Consider the following 21,218-nt stretch of genomic DNA (forward strand, 5'->3'; position numbering starts at 1 on the left):
ATAATCTTTCCCTGCCACGCACAGACTGAAGGGAACTTTGGGTATGTTCTAGTGAGTTCTGTCAGTTAGCCCCAACTACTATGGATGACATCCTACATGAACTCAGTGTACTCTGTACTGCACAGAGAATTCCCTATTATCACAGGGGTTCCTCAGCAGACAAATCAATGTAGTAAAAGAGAGGAAATTTGTAAATCACTGACTAGTAAGATTAAATCTTTCCAAGTTATAAGACTTTAGCCTGGTCTACATATGCAGCAGAATGAGGTGGCAGAATCTTGTGGTAGTAAATGGACTTTACTGCTTAAGACTGCAAGTTGCATGTTGAATTTTGAATATTGCCCAACATGCAAAGATCTCTGCGAGTAAAACAAAACAAACGAGAACTTGGCACACCAGGAGGAGACATTCTGGCCCTCCTGCTGTGCTTATTTTCTAATTTCAGGGAATATTTTATGGAAAGGAGCAATCAAAAATGCAAACCCACATCTGCAGTCTGAATTGGTATCATGCATTCTATCACTTAATTATATGGGATGAGTATATCAGGGCACAGTGCGGCTAAAACAGTATATCAGTCTGTGTTTTGTTTCAAGTTCTTTGTTAGCTTAGCTCTTTTTGCGACTTGCTTGTAGGTGAAATTCTTCCCTTTGGGTCTAAAATAAGAGTTGATACAGACTACATTGATAAATGCACCTCATCTGGGAGAATGTTCAGTATATTTCTCTTTTTGTAGCTAAGCCCATAAAAAGATGTGAGAGCCCTGAAACTCTCAACAGTGTGCCGAGCAGTTGAGTCAGAGCATTCCTGGCCCCCCGGCCCTCCTTCCAGCCCAGGCTCCTGATTCCTGTTTCCCCTACCCTTCACTTCCCCGGCATCTGGCCACTTTACACCTATTTGTGCTGCAGTTTGTTTTATGGTCGTTTATGTCATTATATAAATATTGTCAATTGCTATAAAACAAGGCAAAACCACTGGAAAATGTCATTAAAAGGATGTTTCCAAGTTTCCTAATAGGAAACAGCTTGGGGAAGTTTTTATTTTTCAGGGCAGGCGTCCCTGAGCTCACGCGTGAACTGCTTGCCCAGAAAGTCCTCCTTATTCGCTAGTTAGGGGCAGTAGGAGGTATGCGTGAGCAGGAACAAAACTCCCCTTCACCTCTGCTGAACTTAAAATGAAAGTGAAAACGCACCAACCAATTTTAAGAAAGAGCTGCTGTAGGGGCTGTTTGAAGGGCGGCTCCTTCATTCCATTATTGTCAGTATGTCATCAATCCCCAAAACTGACAATGAATTCAAAGCTACAGTAGATTCTTACAGAGAAGTTATCTGGTCAGATGTGAATCTCATTGCTTCATCTAGGCACTGGTAAGACTTCTGGTCTGTGATTTTTTTTCTTCTCCCTTGCAGCAGGTAAGGTACAAATCTTGTTCAGTGAACAGAATCAGCATATAGACCTATGTCCAACTCAAAAGCTCTCCTAGTAACGGAAGAAGCACTGTGTGGGTTTTTTATTGAGACATTAAGAAGTGCTACTGTGCAGGTGCACAAATGCAGAGTGGTGGCATTTCACTTGATGTCTCTCTCTCCAAGGTGTGGGTCATGGACTAAGTGGGGTGTCATCTCAGGAGAAAAGCTGATATGGGATCTCTCCATTGTAATACTTGTATAAAAGGTCTATTTGCTGTTTGAAGAGTAGCTATTTCCACTTAACTTTGCAGTACTTATAGGAAGCATTTATTTCACGCCCTGGCGAATGCAGAAAAGAAAAGAAGTCCAGTGGTTTTGGGGAAGGGCCATATTCACAAATGCAGCATTTGCAAGGAGTTTTCCCAAAGAGAACTAGTAATTTATATTTGTCTCCTCCTTTAGGTCACCCACTAGTTGGGTGGTGGTGGTCCATGTTTCCAGTCACTCCTAGCAAGTAAATATCCATTATTTCAACTGCTCCAAAAATACGCCCTTCTCCTTCACAGATCTCAGCTGTCTTCCCTAGAATCAGGCAATAATTGGGGCTGTATTTCCAGGAACGTACACACCTTTGTCACCCTCCAGTGACTTCCCAGTGTAAGTGGCATGCCATAGCTTACAGCTAAGCAGCCTTTCATGGGCTTCTTTTGAAAACCTGACCCAGTCAATAAGATGCTGCATGATAGATAATGGAAGAGCTGGCTATTCATTGACCATGCAGCTACACCCGCACCTATCTCTTTCAAGCCAACATCCCTACCCTCCAATTGTCCCTATCAAAAACAACCTGATTTAATTTCCTTGTGGGTGGGGATATATTCAGAGGGCAATTTCTGGCCAACGTCATTGTGTTTTTATAATTGCAGGTTTCAGTGATAGGTTGGATTCTTGTGTTTCGACTTTGATGTTAGCAGACTTAAGGCAGTTGGTCACTCTTCTGATCATAGGTGGGGGGGAGGCAGAAAATAAAAGGGGATGATGGGAAGTAGTAACTGACCTAACATTTGTTACTATGGTGAGTAGGGCCTCACATGGCCCTCCTTCTCTAAACGTCACTCACTATTTTTTGTCGTTTTTCTGTATTATGAGGTGAAATATTGGCATGTCTCTCAGAAGTTTTTAATCCCTTCTTTGCCCTCCCCAACCCTGTTGCACGTAAACTGCAGAGTGAATTTCTTGCCAGTGTCCCTAATCCCGTCCCATCTGCTCCAAGTAGTCCTACACCAAACAGTGTGTGCAGTCTTTCTTCCCATCTCCAGTTCTCCCTCTAGGCTTTCTTGCACTTCCCCTTCTTTTCCCGTTGTTGGAACTTCCTCAGCCGCCTAGCCCATGTGTCCCTCCACTGTATCACAAGGCTGCTTTTGTCTGCTACGATGCCATTCTGGTCAGGAGAGTCCTCGTCATGGCCCAGTAGCAAGTATTTCTTCATGGGCTTGATTTTGGGGCACTTGCAGGCTATGTCCTTGGAGCGAATCCAGAGGATCTGGTCACCACGCCGTATCCGGTTTGTCCCTTGCTTGTACACAGAGATGATGTTGACTGTGAACTTCCACCATTCTCCAGCCTTGTCTGCTTTCAGAATGTGAATCTGGACAGCTGGGAACAGAAAGCCAAGAACAGGGACAATTATTTTAATGCATTTCTCCTCAAAACGACAAATCTCAAGTTGCAATTATCCTTTCTGTACCTACAGCAGTGATTAGCCAATAGAAACATGCATATAGCACCTAGAGTTGTAATCGGTTGGGATTTCAGCTTCTCAAATCAAGGCAAAGGTGTAAAGAGAGACCTATCACAAAAAGCAGTTTATGATCACCGATCCACTAATGCTCTTTATGGAAGTATAATCGAAATACTCTTTATAGAAGTATTTTTATTCCCCTTCTGATTTGATAGAGGAACACAGTAGATGTAACTCCTCAGATTCACTGGAGGAACAAAAATTACAACTCTATTTATGTGAATGCATACCTTTTGCCCTCAAAAGGGCCACTAAGGCAGTTTACAACCAGAAATATACATCTTAATATAGCAAAGATTTAAAAGCATTAAAACTCTTAAATCACTTAAAGAACAGCATTTTAAAAAGAATTAACGAAGCATTAAAAGCTTGGCGGAATAAAATTATCTTGGCTGTCTGCCTAATAATGGGTCATTGTCAAAACTGAAGGCAACGCATGGTCTTTTTGCGCAAAACATTAAAATGGCATTAAGTGAACGGATTGCATTTATATAATTTGCATCTGAGGAGATGCCAACGCTTTGGAGCCCCTTCCCAAACTGGAATGTCACATGGGGAGACAGATCTGCATGTGCTACTTGTGCGTTCCTCACATAGAAAAACAGTCTTTAATTCACTCTGCTGGACAGAGGGCCACCAATTCAGTTTTAGGAGAGAAGGCTAGTCCTTGCTTTAGGTTGCTTCTATTCAATTCCGATTTTATTTAATCCAAATTAGCTTTGTATAATTGAAGACTGGGTTAAAGAATGAGAGATGATTCCATTTCTCCTGATTATGATAAAGCATTTCCAGTTTTGGCACAATACTTCACTTTTTATATGTCCCAATCTCACCCCTCAAAGCCATTTCCTGTTATTACTTCTGTACCTGGCATTTGGTTGCTTCAAGCAAATGGCATTGGGGAATAATTTCTCCAGCTCTTTTCCCCAGGGGGATAAAGGCCTGTCCAACTTTTTCCTTTTCCTTGCTGGGCATTGTGACCTCTGTGGTCTTTGCTAGGGTCCTACATTCCAAGTCTAACTATGATGGTAACGGTTTCCATGTTTCCCTTACCTAGGGATTTGAAGCTCGATGTGAACTTTAAAAAAAAAATGTGAAGGAAATCAAGGTCTTGTTTGGCTGAAGTCATGAAAGGTGGCCATGGTAACAAAAGGCACCTCTTTCATTTTGAGCAAAGGGGTGGGGGTAGGGGAACGAATCAGAGACCTATCCAGAACTTTGCCACACTGTTTGGTTTCTTGGTATGCAGTGGGGCCAGCATGTGAAAAGAATCTTGCTGCAATGCATTCTCATGGAGCAAAGGGCTCACCTTTTAAGCAAATGCAGCCCATAAGTATGCAAGATTTGTCAGCTAGGATAGTCTATTCATCCCACCCAATCTACTACCTTGTCTCTAAGCAGTAGGCAACAGGAATCTAAAACAACAACAACAACAACAATGTACAGAAAAAGAAATGTGTATAATGACCCCACAAAATATTAGAGAAATGGATTTGTCAAGAGAGCTTCGGCTTTTGGGTGGAAGTGTTATAAATGTAAAATTCAATAAAAGTATTTTTTCTAAAAAAAAGAATTGTAACAAATAATTAAATCAATAAAACTATAGACTCCATTAATCTAGCTACATATCTCAAATGTACAAGGTTTTCACAGTAAGGAAAACACCCCAACCCAGAATCCCAACATCTAACATGAATAATATTTAGTAGAAACCACTCATAGTTTTGCATAAAACAAATAGGGTTTCTTTTGTTTGTTTTTTGTTCTTGTTAGTGGTGGATGAGGGAACCAAGAGCTGACTTCTAAAAAGGAAGGTGCTGGAGCTCAAGCCTTTGTGAGCTTGCACGCCTATTACCCAAGGCCAGGTATGTCAGGGAGTGTTGAGATTTCTCAAAAGTGAAGGAAATGCATTTTGAGAAAGTTCAGAAGCAAACATTCATTACTATTTCGACATAAATTATTTGGTGTCAAATTCAGGTGGAACTGCATTTTTTAAAAAAGTAGCTATGGCATTTGCAGGGTGCTGAATTTTGTCCTCCAGACCATTTGTGTTTGACACTCCTCTTTACAGTTTTCTTTATGAGTGAAATTGCCTGGCCTTGAAGTTGAGTATCATCCAGTCCATTTCATATCATCAGTCCACTGCCCTGTATGGCAGTAAGAGAAGGGATTGTAATTTTAAATCAAGAAAAGATTTTTTCCTATGGAGGGAGACTTCCTTTCTCTCCAATTCCAGTCCCCTACCTGCTCCAGCAAATTTCAGCATTCACCATTATATCTATTTCCCAAACACTGACAGCCATTTAGGCCATTGAGTCCAAAGCCTGCTCAGTGCAAAAATTCAATTGAAAATATCCATAGCAGATGGCTGTCTAGTCTTTGCTCAAATACCTCTAGTGACGCAGAGCCCACCACCTCTGCTGTTCTTTTGGTCAGAGATCACTTGTCCCAGACTATGATCATGTATAGCATAATTAATTTTTAGTTATGTTTTGATTACATCTCAGGGTGCTGGTCCTGTACCAGCAAGCTGCAGTGCACAAAACGTTTGGGGCAGTCTGGTAGAGCATGGGAGCAGTAGTTTATTGCTGAATTTTGAAGTAAGGGAGAGGGAAGATCTAACCTACCCTAAGTTGTGCTGTATTTCTCCTGCTGCCATCCCTACACTTGTGCTTGGGAGAGCAACTTAGACAATTCTACAAATGCTGGCACATTGCCTGCCTGCCAGACTAAAAGGGAGATCAAATCGCATTCGCCTAAAGGAAAGAACTGACAAGCCAGCTGGTTAACAGGGTTGGTAACCTCTCGCAGCAGGGAAGAAGGGAAAATTCCACCACAGGCAACATCTCTGTTCCATTCATTGCTCAGCTTGTGCTGTGAGCCACAAAGCCCCCCTCCCAGTCAAACGATCGCAAGCAAAGTGGATTAGCTTGAGCCCTGGCACCGGGGAAAACACGATGGGCCAAACGACTGGGGTTGGTAACCGGGGGCAAGCGGATGAAGCCAGCAGCAGGTGCCCCATAAGCAAATCTACAAGCTTGCCGCGGCCTAGCAATGTGTACCCCCTGAGGGGGAGAACAAAATAAAATGAGTCACAGCTTTCACATTGAGCTTGTTGCTGCCTGGGCCCCCAATGACACTAGTTTCCGACATGGTGTGGCGTGTGTCCAGCTTCTGGCTAAAAATATCTTAGGCATGCACAGCTTTGAGGCAGTGAGCAGAAGAGGGCAGGGGTCCCCAGGCTCCATCGGCATGTTTAGCCTGGAGAAGAGAAGATTGAGGGGAGACATGATAGCACTCTTCAAGTACTTAAAAGGTTGTCACACAGAGGAGGGCCAGGATCTCTTCTCGATCCTCCCAGAGTGCAGGACACGGAATAACAGGCTCAAGTTAAAGGAAGCCAGATTCCAGCTGGACACCAGGAAAAACTTCCTGACTGTTAGAGCAGTATGACAATGGAATCAGTTACCTAGGGAGGTTGTGGGCTCTCCCACCCTAGAGGCATTCAAGAGGCAGCTGGACAACCATCTGTCAGGGATGCTTTAGGGTGGATTCCTGCATTGAGCAGGGGGTTGGACTCGATGGCCTTGTGGGCCACTTCCAATTCTGCTATTCTATGATTCTATGACTGTGCAATTAAAATAACCAGCAGCCATAATGCTTGTGAGCTCTCCTCTTGTACAGGTAGAAAAGAGAAGACCAAGTCAGCCAGGAGTCATCTTTCTTGGAAATGAGTTAAAACAACTGCCACCATCTATGTTTATGTCCTTGCTAATTTACTCAGGCTGAGGGCCACTGACTTCTGGGAAATGGCAGGTTGCTGAGCTGAGGAATGAGCAGTGTTCAGATTTAGCCAGGAAAGTCTATGATACTTGGAGTCAGGTCTGTATCAACAAAGGAGCCGACAAGATAAAGCTTTTCGCCAAATCTTTACTTACCACCTTGGGGGGAGTTTGGATGCCATTTTTCTCGACCAGCTTTGATTCTCCTTACAAGACTTTTAAGTGAGGTGTTGAGGACAGAAGCATATCCTTTGAGAACAGAATGGAGCTCAGGGCCAAGGCTCAGTTATTCCTAGCATGCTAATAACCAGCCAGCAGATGGCAATATAGCACTACAGGCAGCTGAGAAATGGCAGCCTAAATCACAATTTTAGGGAAGACGTAAATTATCATTTAAGGCTGCAATCCTATACACACTTACCTGCTGGTGGTAAATCCCATCAAACTCAATGGGATTTACTTGTAGACATGTATAGAATTGCACTTGTAAATCCTTTGTGTCTCCCCCACAAACACCACACATTATGCATACTTAAATATATATCAGAGCTCTTAACCATACCCCATTTTGTAAAGTGGGGGAAGTCTCTCCCAGAAAATTCCATCCACTGTGAAATTTCAGAGATGTAACAAAATCCATTACAATTCTATAGGGAGGGATTGTTGTTTGGGTACAAAATATCCGATCTTGATCTCTCTATCCCAGGGATTTAGCTACAAGACAATCCCTCCCAAGAAATTCTATGAATTCTATTTTATCAAACTTAAACCACGGCTTGAGGGAACAGAAGGGAATTCAACAAAGCCATTGGAAGTTCCCCTCCCCTCCAGATGTCTACCAGCCCAGAACAAATATGTTTGATATTGTTCCTAGTTCTACATCTAAGCCTACGCCAGGTCATTTGGTTTCAACCCTCTCTGGAGCAAAGTTTGTCATTATTATTAAAATCCTATTTTTTAAGTGGGGCTAGAAGACTTATGGGATTTACCTGTTTCGTTTGAGTTTTAATACTGAAGATTTATGAGGTTTAATCTTTGCTTTTTGCAAAGGGTGTGACCCATCCAGTCCCTTCCCTTCTTTGTATGGTTTAGTTCATTCCCCCCTACCAATTTTATGGCCACCCGGGCAGGGCCTGCTTTCTTCCCTTACAACTTCCCTTTGTCACATAGGTACCCACACACTACATATGGATGCAGTTACACCCAGGAATCTGTAGTAATTGATCACTACCCTGGAAAACTCCCTGCAAAGCTCAGAAATATGGTTCCACCATATTAATAGGGATGGAAGAATAGCTATTAGAACATGATATGTTTCCTCTCCTCTTCAGCTCTATCCTCAGGAGTTTTGCGTTTCTATGTGGAATACTTTTTTTAAAAGATCTTTTGAAAATATATTTTTATTTTCCATGTGCTGCTGCCAAGGTGCCTTTCAACAAAGAGGATGACTAACCAGTCTCCATGAAAGAAGGATTTTTCCAAAGAAGGCTGCAGCAGGCAGAATGATCTCACCTTTTGGGATAGGAACCCCCAAGACTCAACACACACACACACACACACACACACACACCTATTCACCTACTCCTTCTTAATAAGAATGAGAATTGACTAGTGGGAAGGCAGTGGTGACGTGTGACTTAAAGAGAAGTTCTATTTGGTTGCCTCTGTTCAGAATAAAACTAGCCCAGATTATTTATTTTCCTTTTGCTTGATGAGCTGAGAGACACCTCTGTTAAGCATTGTGGCCAAAAAAGTCCATAACGTTTTACAAAGGCACATAAGGAAAATGGATCAAATTGTGTGTTTCCCTGAAATACTGACATTACATTTGCTGACTGAAAAAGTGTGTGTCTATTTATGTGGTGGGATGGGAAGGAACGGAGTAAACAATGCATCAGAATTAAGAGATTAAACAGGCCAGGAAACTCAAACCTCCTCTTGCCTTTCCCACACCAGGTGTGGTGCTGCCATAAGCACACAAAAGCACTAGTGATCTTTGTTCGCTTTGGATGCATAATGATATCTCATCTGACCAGAAGGAAATGATTACCTGGGAGTGCAGCGGTGTCCACACATCCCACTATATTGAGCCAAGTCTTACTACTGCTGCTTCAGCTACTTCTTATACCTACTTATGAATTCACCCACATCTTCCTCAAGCCCAGACATCAGACGTGCCCAACATGAGAAACAAGTGCAAACTAGTGATGAGCGGATTCCCCACCTCCCACCGCTGCCTGTTCCATTTCATTACTGCACTGTGGTTTGGTTCTACCTTGTACTTCGCTGTACTTGCCTTTCACGTTAACTTGTAGAAGTTTAAAAATGCCGCTTGCTGCAGTTTTCAGTTTGTATTTTTTTCCCTTACATGCATGAGTGCATGTGTACACTGATAGAAAGCACTGTGTAAAACAAGCATTTTTAAGAGCATGACCCTGGACAGTCCACATTAGAGCTTAGGCACTTTCTTTAAAATAGTGCAATTGCATAATGGGTCTTTTTCACCTGGTGTTTTTAACAATATGCATACATACTCATAGCCCATCAGTATCTATAAGGAAAAACAGGCATGAACTGACTGCAGTAGCAAACAGCATGTGCTCAGAAGTTTGTTTGTTTTTTTAAAAAATGGAAGATTGGTGGATTACTCTGCACTGGTGCCATGCTGCAAACAAGACTGGGTAATTAAGAATCTCAGGAGCCAGAAAGAAATTTGGTTGGGGGGAATTTTGAAAGTAGCTAGAGCCATCAAGGCAGTGTACAACAATTACAAACAATATGAAAACATAATAAAACATTAAGAACAGTAAACCATAGTTAAAAACAAAAACATTACTAAGAAGGATGTTTTGAAGAGAGGGGCAATCATTGAATGATTGGACTCACTGGGTTGGGTCCAGACTGAGGCCTGGTTCAGACAACACACTAAACCATGCTGCTTAACCACAAAATGGTTAAGGGACATTCCCTTAACCATTTTGTGGTTAAGCAGCATGGCTTGGCATGTTGTCTGAACCAGGCCTTAGTCATACTTAAAAGTAAACCCACTAAAATCAATGGGACTTAAGTTAACTTAAACCCTATTTATTTCAGTGGGTCTGCTGTAAGTATGACTAATCTGGATTGAACCCACTACCTTTAAAACCATACATATAAACCACAGATCTTTATGCCTGTCCAAAAACATACTCCGTGCTAGCAGCGCTCCTCTCCTATACTGACACACTGCATTGGAGACACTATAAACTAACATTAACCTATCATGATTTACTGCAGCGTTAGGTTTTCACAAGTAAACCAGCACAAGGCGCAAGGAGATAGAGGAGCAGCCGCCTGCCTTTCCACAGCCCCAGAAGCTGTGACTTCCTCACTAGTGTCTCACTGCAAGCCCTGCCTCTTGGCTTCTGGGGCTAAGCAGTGTGCTACTTACATATCCCTGAATGTGGAGCATCTCTCCAAGTCTACCAGCTCATTTCCCTCTTGCCCACCTGTTGGAGTTAAGGAAAGTCATGAAATCAACTTAGAAACTAACCAAAAATAAAGCAATTTTTGTGTGAGCCAAAATAAAGGCAGTTGAAATTGAATTCCCTTTGACATGCTTCAACTCTAAATATTTTAACCGAGTGTAATTTGCTTGGGAGTTTTTTTTAAACATATAAATAAGGCAGAGGGTTTTCTCCCCCCCCCCCCCTACTTTGGTGGGTTTTTTTTTAAAGACTCTTTCCCCTTTTTGAGACAGAAAATTATAAAGATGATAAAAGCTCTATAGAGGCTGATTGTCCAGATGATAGCACCCCAATTTAGTGCACAAGGGAAGTAACCGTGTTCAATATAATTAGGGCTTTTAGGATATTCAGAGCTGCTATCATCCTGAAAAGTTGAGGAAAACAGTCTCCTAATTGGCTTCCTGCTGAGGAGTCCATAAAAAAGTCTTTATTGTCCTTCTGTGTAGCCTACTCTGTACTTTCTTCGCAGCTGGACTGTTTTGAACACTGTGCTGCCCTTAACTGAAGGCATGATTACAAGAAAGTAGCATGCTACTAGCACATGAACGTTATCAGTTGTTCAGGCATTTTTCTCACAATCAGATGTCCAAGGCTTGTGCAGGTTTGTGCCTTTGGTCTGTAAATCAGTTGATTTGGCATTGTTTCGCATGCCCAACTTTATAAGTCATATAGGTCAATGCCTGCCTAATTTTTTTCTGTACACACTGGACTTTTGGATACAACACATCTGCATCTAACCTTTTGGTTTAGATGCTTAATGGAAGTTATTGTATCTGCTGCTTCACAGAACACCAACAGTGCCCTAAAAACATTGGGACCACGTACTACTTCCTAACTCTGTGGTCCTGACATGTTTATGAAAGGAAAGGACAGCTAAACAGGGCTGTCACAGCAGATGGCAAGTGCTGAGTTCCACCCGCTTTAACCCAGCTGAGTTGGTCATCTACATGCATCACCTGCCACAGGCTGTGGTGCAGGTCAAATTCAGCTTTTGGAATGCTACCCCAAACCCATATTTAGTGCCAGAACAGTTTGCAGTGCCAGAACAGAAGCCCAATTCAGGTTAGATTCGGCCTGTAGCACAACCAACTGAGCATGGGCTAAAGCAGGTGGAAGCCTCCACAGGAATATTTCCTGGGGCTAAATGGTCATATAAATCTAGGTTGACCATATGAAAAGGAGGACAGGGCTCCTGTATCTTTAACAGTTGCATAGAAAAGGGAATTTCAGCAGGTGTCATTTGTATATATGGGAAACCTGGTGAAATTCCCTCTTGATCACAACAGTTAAAGCTGCAGGAGCTATACTAGAGTGACCAGATTTAAAAGAGGGCAAGGCACCTGCAGCTCTAACTTGTGATGAAGAGGTAATTTCACCAGGTTCTCCATATATACAAATAACACCTGCTGAAATTCCCTTTTCTATGCAACTGTTAAAGGTACAGGAGCCCTGTCCTCCTTTTCATATGGTCACCCTATATAAATCAGCCCTATGTTCCATTGGAATCAAGGAGATTAACTTCTACATAATAGCCCCGTTCAGATGACGCGCTAAACCATGCTGCTTAACCACAAAATGGTTAATGGAATGTTTAACTGTGGTTAACGGTGTCATTTGACACATGTTTTCCCTAACTATATGCCTTGTTAACCACATTGTGGTTAGGCTCACTAACCATGTTGTGCAACATGATTAGCAGCACTAACCATGGCTAAAAGTGTCATTTTACACGTGTCTGTGGTTAAGGGGGCATGGTTAAGAGATTAAGGCATAGAGCTTCCAGTACAGAGTTGGCTAACTAGTCGGGGCCGTTTTAGCCAGTGAGCTCTATGGCTGCTCTGGACTGCCGATTTTGGTGTGGCTGCTATTTCATGTTTTGCATTAGTTTTTTGGAGCCATTTTTGCCCTTCTTAACAGACCATGCTTACAGTAGAGCTTTTTAAATCCCCGCTTGCAATTTCCCCATATGAAGCATCCGTTTCTCCTATCTCATTGAAGCGCCATTACACCCCTCCCAGAAGGCTTCCGCCTCCCCTGTGACGACTGCAGAGCTATAGCAGGCATGGCAATGCAGAAAGCAAAAAACCCGCTCCCTAAATGGGGCAATGCATGTGTGTAATTGCTGGTTTCATTGGTGCCTGCACTAAAATGACAGCCGTAACTGCCAGGGCTGCTAGCACTAGGGCTGCTGGGTTACAGGGTTCATCACTTGGAGGAATCAGGTGCTCCGCTAACCACTTTGTGGTTAGCATCTGGTTAAGGAAAATATAACCACAAAAGGGTTAAAAGTGTCGTCTGCAAGCATTCCGCATGTGGTTAGCAATAACCACAGCTGAACATAGTTAAGCTAACCACAAAGCCCAGAGTGTCATCTGAACCAGGCCAGTGTTTTCAGCCTCAGATTGTATGTTGTTGTTGTTGTTTTAATCATGGCAGAGTGCTATTCTCTCATAAACCTAGGGGTTGTCTAAACGCTTGGAAAGCCCAGGGATGGGTGGGTGGTGGTGTGGTGTCAATTATATGTGCACCCATCCCGGGGGGGGGGGGGGTGTCTGCCAAAGCTGCGGAGAAAAAAAAGTCAGGGACTTACCCCGACTTTTTTCTCTGGAGTGAGGTGAGGATGTGCAAGACGGCATCAAAACAGCTCCTCGCCTCACTCCGGAGTCACAGCAGAAGGCGACCAGGAACAGGGCAGGGGTGGCTCTGGTCCCCAGATGGCCACCCAGAAACCCCGCGCTCCCTCCTCAGTGCCAATGCCACCCCAGGGGAGTGAAAGTGCAGGGGTTTTGAGGGATGCGGTGCCAACCCAGCACCGTGAAGACACACACACACACCCTAGTATGGAGGGCTGATATAGGAACCTAGCTTTGATTTTGAACCACTTGTCCACCAAGTTGTTCTACACCTCTTGAAATATGCAGTTCACAAGAACAGGAAATTGAAACAATTTGTCATCTAAATAAGCTCACCAAGCAAATATCAGACTTTTAACCCACCCCCACACCAGGTAGAACCCACTAGCAGGAATTCAATTGGATGTGAAGCTTGGGGGCTGTGTCCCTTCATTCTCTAAAGAATTAATTCTAAGGAGGGCCAAAAGAGGTAATATACCTGGGCTTATATTGTGAGTGGGCACCCAGCATACCTGACACTCCCCACATCCCCCAAACAACCTCCACTGAGGCTACAGAAACCACAAGTATTCTCCAAGATCTCTTTTTTGCCTTTTAAGCAGCTGCATAAAGAAATTAAGATGCAATTTCTGCTTTAATGATACATCATCTACTATTACTTTTGTTTTCCTGAGGAGAGTAACAGTAGAGGTACCTTCAGCAATGGCATCACATCTCAGTGCAGCAGAAGGAGACGAAAAGTATAAGATGGCTGAAGGCTAGATCAAAACTCAGTACCAAGGGGAGGAGAGGTGTGTGTTGTGTTGTGTTGTGTTGTGTTAGTGATGGCCTCCCAACTTACGTTTGCTCACAGACATGTGAGTCTTCTTTGTACCCCTGGTTATGAATATTTATTATGGAAGAAAAGAAGAAGTTTTTTTCTCATTTAACCTTCAGAACACATTTGTCTTTTTGTTAAAAGCAAGCATTTGCACTTGACCCTTACTATGAGTAAGGAACTAACAACAGTACTTTTATTTTTTTACTGTCACATACATATGCACAGTCCACAAACTGTCCCTTCCATGGGAAAGAGATGATAAATTATGCAGCATCTATCTTTGCAAATGCAAGTTGGAATTTTGTTTTGCTGGAGTGGGCAGGTGGCCATAGCATGGTGAAGAGGGAGGAGATTTGTGTACAAGAAGTGGGCCTTTTTGTTTTGTTTTTGGCCTGTTCTTTGGTGCAATCTTGCTCCCATGAATTTGCAATAAGCTGCCCGAAGGCAGGATAAAGTCAACACATCCTTTGAACAGAACAATTTCAGTTACTGCCAGGACTTCCCTTGTGAGAAGAAGATGTTGCAAAGGGGTGTTACCTGGAAATTTGTTTGGCATTTGCAAACACATTCAGGATGTGCCTTAAATTTCAAATGACCAGAAGGTGCAGCTGCTGGAAACTCTGATTCAGAGAGGAGCCTGTGGCGGTGGAAGAGGAGGGCTATGTGTGTCTTTTTCCAGAGATCTCCAGTAATCAACTTAGTTCATCTTGGCCTGATTCAGGCATCATACTTCATACATAACTGACTGACTAACCGATATAACAGCAGTTTGAAACTTACATTCAAGTACATGCTGCTAGGATTGGCCTCCTGATTCTTGTAAGGGAGAGGCTGAGGAAGGCATTGCCTTTGCCATCAGTAGCCCTATAGTCAAGGAAGCTAAAGGAACGAAGAGTCAAAAGTTATGCACAATCTGGGTGTGATAGTGCCAATCTGGGCAGAAATAAACACTGGCAAAGGGCAAATCGTGTTTTAATGGCAAGGGTTTCACATTTGCCCCCTAAGCATCTGTAATGCATGAATAGTATTCAATATAACAATGACTCTGAAAGTCAGACTTCTCAGATACACACAATGAAACAATAGTTTGTCTCAAGTGGTGTAGATTTTTGTACCTTCATTAAATCAGAGAAGCTGCAGCCATTGAGAATCATGAATAATGCCCAATTGTTACAAGTCATCTATTGTTTTCAAGGAAAAGCAACTGTCTCCGAAGAATGTTGTATTGGGCCTGTAACCTAGTTGCAAAAGTGGATTCAGGAAATGTAGCATCATCACGTATTCTGATCATTAAGCAAATGTTTAAATCTCCACTTGTCTGTGTTGTCTTTGCTACCCTCCCGGAAACATAAGAGTTTTGTGGCACCTTCTGGATGCAACTATGCAATCACATAATGGCCACATAAGTATCACTTTATTTATTTATTTATTTATTTCCACTCTAGTTTCCTCTCTCATCTCACACTATTGCCCCGCTCGTGCTCTTCGCTCCTCTGATGCCATGTTTCTCACCTGCCCAAGGGTCTCTACTTCCCTTGCTCGGCTTTGTCCATTTTCTTCTGCTGCCCCTTACGCCTGGAACGCTCTTCCAGAACATTTGAGAACTACAAGTTCAATCACAGCTTTTAAAGCTCAGCTAAAAACTTTTCTTTTTCCTAAAGCTTTTAAAACTTGATTTTGTTCTGACTTTTATACTGTTAGTTTTACTCTACCCTGTGCCTGTTTGGTGCATTCTCTTCCCCTCCTTATTGTTTTATTATGATTTTATTAGAATGCAAGCCTATGCGGCAGGGTCTTGCTATTTTATTGTTTTACTCTGTACAGCACCATGTACATTGATGGTGCTATATAAATAAATAAATAATAAAATAATAATAATTTAGAGTGGAAACTCAGAGACTGCTACATATATCCACTTGTTTCCAGCTTCCAACCAGAAGATCCACAATCTACACAGCCAAACCCTAAGATACAACTGCATCTGTTCTGATTCGTCAGACAGAGACACACATTTTAGGGATTTACATTAGGCATTTCTTAGACAATAATACCAACCCCACCATGAATTTAAAAAAGACCAGACTGGTATCCAAGAATACTTTTCTACAGAACAGACCCAGAAGAGAAAGTGGCAGAACAACACTTATTTAGCTCCCAGCTAAAATCATTCCAACATAATATGTCTTACAATCTAGATAATTCCTTTGGGTAGTAGGCCTGTCCAAGTTTACAGAGAGCCCCAGAACCTGAAACAGCAATACACTCAGATGCTAACTTTGTTCCTATATCTATTAAGGCAACTCTCTTGTAATAATGTCAGCCACAGCATTATGGGTTCATTCACTGGGTCATTTTTCAATGTGATATCTGCTGTCAGGTCTGGCCCACCCATAAAAATGGAGTGGTGAATTCTGCTGCTCCCACCCCCACCCCTACCAAGAGGTTCCATCATGGCAGCAGCTTCCAAGAGGTGCTCTAGAAAGCCCCCACAGCTATCCTCTCACCGCAGCATTTGCTGCAGCAAAAGAGTGGCTGGCAGGGGGTTCTAGAGCAGCCACCTGCCCTCCCCTTCTGTCATTCTGTATGGCCTGAAGAAGGTGGCTACAGAGTTCCCATGAGACTCTGATGTTGATGCTAATTGAGAAGAAAAAGAGAACCGTGCACTGTTTTCCTTCATCTTAACCTATTAGTCCCTGCATCTATCCTAAAATTTTGAAGGTTTCTTACCTAGGAACATTTCTATGACAGATGTCATTTTCATACAAATTGTCATGTACAAAAACTTTTTTTTGCGGGGGGGGGAGTGGAAATTAATAACTTTCCCCTCCACCACAAAATGTGGAGACTCCCCTTCCACAAAGACCACTGCACCAATCCTTCTGAAATTTTGCAGGTTTCTCAGGTAGGGCCACCTTTCTACTGTGTGCCATTTTCATATCAATTGCCCACAAAAAACATAGAGGGATAATCATGTCCTTCTTTGGAAACCCCCAAACTGTAAATGCTACTCTTGCACAAAACACCCTGCACCTATTCATCTGAAACTTGGCCGCTTGATCGCCTCAGAAGGGATAATTATGCCTACATTTGTTTTTATCCAATTCAGCCATGAAATAAAAGATATTGGCAGTTCTCCTTTTAAAAATGAATACATCAGCATTTAAAAGCACTTAGCACAAGAAATCCCTTCACCTATTTGTCTGATATTTAGCAGGCTCCATCCTCTCATAATGGGCTAGTATGCCTGAAAATATAATTCAGTTCAGACGAACAGAAAGAAAAGTTATAGCTGTTTGTTGGTTTCCCATGACAGTCACGTTTCAGATTTAAGTGCCCAGTTGAGTCAGGTGACCTCAGAATCATCCCAAATTGAATTGGGCTGTTTTCCAAATCAGAGTGCGAACTGGATCTTGTGGCCAGTGCACACCCTTAATATAGACAGAAACATACACACACACAGAGAGAGAGAGAGAGAGAGAGAGAGAGAGAGCTGGTTGATCTTGGGGAGGAGAGAGGTAGCTCACCATAGTCTTTCTTGCAATACTTCTTCATGTTGATCTTCAGCTTCCCTTTGGATGCCTTGCAATACGAATCACAGTCTTTAGGGGAGACGAGGAGGAAGAGAAAGAAGAAAACATTAACAAAACAAATTAGCCTTAAAATGAATGAAAGGCTTTGGGGATGGATGGAGGAATGGGAGGAGGGGAGGGGGAGCACAGTAGAAGCTGCAGCCTGCTATGAATAAGCAGCATGCCTGTGATATCCATCTGCCAGGACCTGATTGGGTCATCTAATGGGGGCATTCACTGAAAAACCTTCCTTTCTAAAGAAAGCTTCTCACAAAAGAAGCCATCCTCCTCTCCTTTCCCCTCCCATCCCTGCCTGACGAATTCTTTAAGCTGTCTTCTGCAGGCTGCCACAACTCGGCTGCCTCCATGGGAGACCTTGGGGCCTCCCTTATTGTGCCACCCAGATCTTTAGAGAGCCACCTCCCCCCCTCCTCCTCCCCAGTTCTTAAACTGCAAACTGGAGCCTGATTAAAGCCCACAGAGGCCTCTTTGTCACCCCCTAACCCAGACCTGTGTCAGGCTTTGGCATTCATTGCAGAGGGATTCTGGCTGGGGTCACCCCTCAACAAAAGGGGTCACAGAGGAAATTAGCAGCCCATGAAGCATTAGCAAAGCCTTTGGCGTCCACTCTCCTGGAGTGTGCAAATAAAATGCCCCAGTGGGACCGCTTCATTTCCAATGGGCCCTACTGCTGTGATACGATGGTTTTACACCTTCTGAACATCATCCTGTGTTCCAGCACTGCTAATGTGATGCAGCAATGCTGCTTTGGCACTGTCTCTGTCCTGCTTTGGCTGCACTTGGAGCTATTTCACGTCACTCGGAACACTGGGAGTGCTGTTATGCCTTGTGCACGAAAGGTGGTTCTTTTCCAGTAACATTTTACACTCTCTCCCATCATGGGCAGGGCTGCTCTGGATCCCCCCAGATATAGATTCAGCAACCACATCCATGCTTTTCCAACTGAATAAACCAGCACACAGGTGACCTACATATTATATTTTGCAGTCAGAAACTTCAGTGTGTGTAATATGGGCAACTTGCTTCTCTACAGTCATTAATAAAAATTATGATTCCTTTTGCATATAAACTGCTCTTCGTTTAGAAAACTTAAAGAGCAGCTTACATGGGGTTCCCAGTGATCTAGAGACTGATCATATTCACATCTTGCTTTTCTACAGTTAATATACTCAAGAACTATAGGTCCTCTCCCTTGTTGCTCGGAGGATGGCAACAAGGGAAAGGGCCTTTTCAGTGGTGGCCCCCCAATTATGGAATGATCTCCCCGATGAGGCTTGCCTGGCACCAGCTTTGTTATCTTTTCAGCACCAGGTCAAGACCTTTCTCTTCTCCCAGGCATTTAACAGCATGTGCTAAGTTTGTTTGTTTTTTAATGGATCCCAGAACTGTCATTGTTTAAAATGGATAGTGTTTTACACTGTTGTTTTTATATTTTTGATGGTTTTAAATTGGTATACTTTTTAATGTTCACTGTTTTAACTTTTGTAAACTGCCCAGAGAGCTTCGGCTATATTATTTATTTATAAATAAATAAATATGAGGAAACTTAAAATAGGAAGCATTATTATTAAAGTTATTTATATCCTGCTCTTCTACTGAAAGTATCCAAAATAATATGGCACAATGAAAAGCAATATAAAACTACAAATATAATGACCTTTCTCACTGGGTTGTGGGGAAATAATATACAGGATCCTAAAGTGCTTAGCAATGTCTATAATTATACTACCTATAAGACCATCAATTTTCATGGGCAGTGAGAAGGGAATGATGGAGAATTCCAGCCCCATCACACATTTATACTTACAACCCCCTTTTCTACCCCTACTCCTTACCTCTCATATTTCACTGAAGCCATTGATTGCCATGAACAACTGAAGGGGCGGAGCCAAGCTTACTTTTTCCAAATCTTGTCCTGCCTCCTCCACATCCCTGGGGGTCCCAATCAAACCAAGGCCAGCCCCTATCTGCAGATCCTCATCCTGCATTCTGATTCTTGGTAATATATGCTATAGTGGACTAGAATTTTGGGAGAATGGGATGGAATAAATATGTGCCTCCAAAGACATTGAAATTGTATTCTTTCTTTAAAAACAAAAACAAACTCTTTAAAGTTAATCAAAGATTCTTTCCTTTGACCAAAATGCAATCTTTTTGATATGTTATTGATTTGGACCCACCACCAAAATAGTTGGCCTGTACGAACTCTCTGAATGGAGCTGTGAAGATAGGGGGTCAATTTTTGCTCAGCCCTGGACTTTATATTGTAACTGATGACCTTTAGAAAATCATCTTGGTATTAAGAATGACACTCTGAGTGGAACTGAAAGGATAAAAACATCATTAAGGCTAGTAGGAGGTTTAGTCTAACTTTCGACTACTCCCCTAAACATTAATAAGGATTATGAAGGCTGGTACCAAGTGGCCAGGTTATTAACTGAGTTCATTTAGATTTGATTAATGTAAAGCAGCTTTAGCAGCCTTCCCACCCTAGCACCCTCCAGATGTATTGGACTACAATTCCCACTATCCACAACTAACATGGTGACATGCTTCATTTCCTGCTATGGTATCTGAGAGTTGCCCAGTGTGTAACAATAAAATTATACAGCCATAGAGCATCATCAGACCTGGGTGGGTGGGGGGAAAGGATCACATTTCCTTATCAGCACTTTGCCCCTGCTTCTGAACCACTCACATAGGGGAAGAAAGAACAGGTAAACAATGACCACATGGCCCATTCAGTGGCCATTTTTATCACACTGCTTTTCCTGCACATGGCACATTTTGTTTCGACCCCCCCAGAAAACCAGATTTACTGGGGTTCTATTTTGTGACTGAAAGAACGCCAGAAGACGTGGGAGATGCATGGGAGGCAGGCGGTGTTGTCAAAAGGACTCACGAAAAACCTTGAGTGGGCAGTAATGAGTGTGTGATAAAACGCTCGTTTGATGGTGCTCCTAAAAAGATCCACTATTAGAGGCTGCTCCCCAGCTATAACACAACTGTCCATTGGTGAACCTCCATTTTCCAGAGGGTGGAACTTGATACATTTTGTTTGTTTGTTTAGACTGGACATGATCAAAGTTAAACCAATATGTTTTTGATTGAATAGTTTTTAGATTTACATTGTTAATCATTTAAAAAATATTTCCACCTTCCTTGAACCCTCAGAATAAATTGGAATTATGATTAAAACAGTGCGGAAAAGAACACAAAGAATATAGGAATTGCCCAGATCTGGGACTGCAGACTATCACCTGAGTTTTGCCCAAAAATTAAAAATAATTCAACACAAACCAGCAAGCACAGTTTCAACAGCTCTGTTTCTTGCATAAGATTTATTATGTCCCTTGTGGAAAGACATCAGCCACAGCAGGACTGGAGGCAGGAGAAATGGAGACAGGAAGTAGCCACATACTGACAGCTAAAATGATCTGCCCATTGCTACACCACTTCTATAATGAGGGGCTGGAGGTCTCCTGCAGCCTGACTAACCCTCCCTCCCTGTTCCTAGTTTTTTTTATTTTATTATACAGCGAATCACATTTTGGGCAAATCTCACACAAATATCCTTGACCCATTCACTGTGGAATAGTTCTGATGTTGTCCTCTTGACAATGCGAGAAGCTTTTGTGTGTCTGCTCTTTACTCCTTTAGAAAGAAATACCAGTATT

General features: G+C 42.5%; 1 protein-coding gene across 2 annotated transcripts in view; it reads right to left on the bottom strand.

The window, feature by feature from the left end:
• Nucleotides 1-1,567: 1,567 nt before the first annotated feature.
• NTN1 (netrin 1) overlaps nucleotides 1,568-21,218 on the bottom strand; it is a 137,707-nt gene continuing 118,056 nt past the window's right edge. For both annotated transcript variants that reach the window (XM_063120429.1, XM_063120430.1), the window contains 2 exons: nucleotides 17,476-17,550; nucleotides 1,568-3,065 (listed from right to left, as the gene is read on the bottom strand). In XM_063120429.1, coding sequence (XP_062976499.1) covers nucleotides 2,737-3,065; nucleotides 17,476-17,550 — 404 coding nt within the window. In that variant the 3' untranslated portion in view covers nucleotides 1,568-2,736. The remainder of the gene's footprint in view (nucleotides 3,066-17,475; nucleotides 17,551-21,218) is intronic.

Source organism: Elgaria multicarinata, chromosome 3 (assembly GCF_023053635.1).
Source record: "Elgaria multicarinata webbii isolate HBS135686 ecotype San Diego chromosome 3, rElgMul1.1.pri, whole genome shotgun sequence".
NCBI lineage: Eukaryota > Metazoa > Chordata > Lepidosauria > Squamata > Anguidae > Elgaria > Elgaria multicarinata.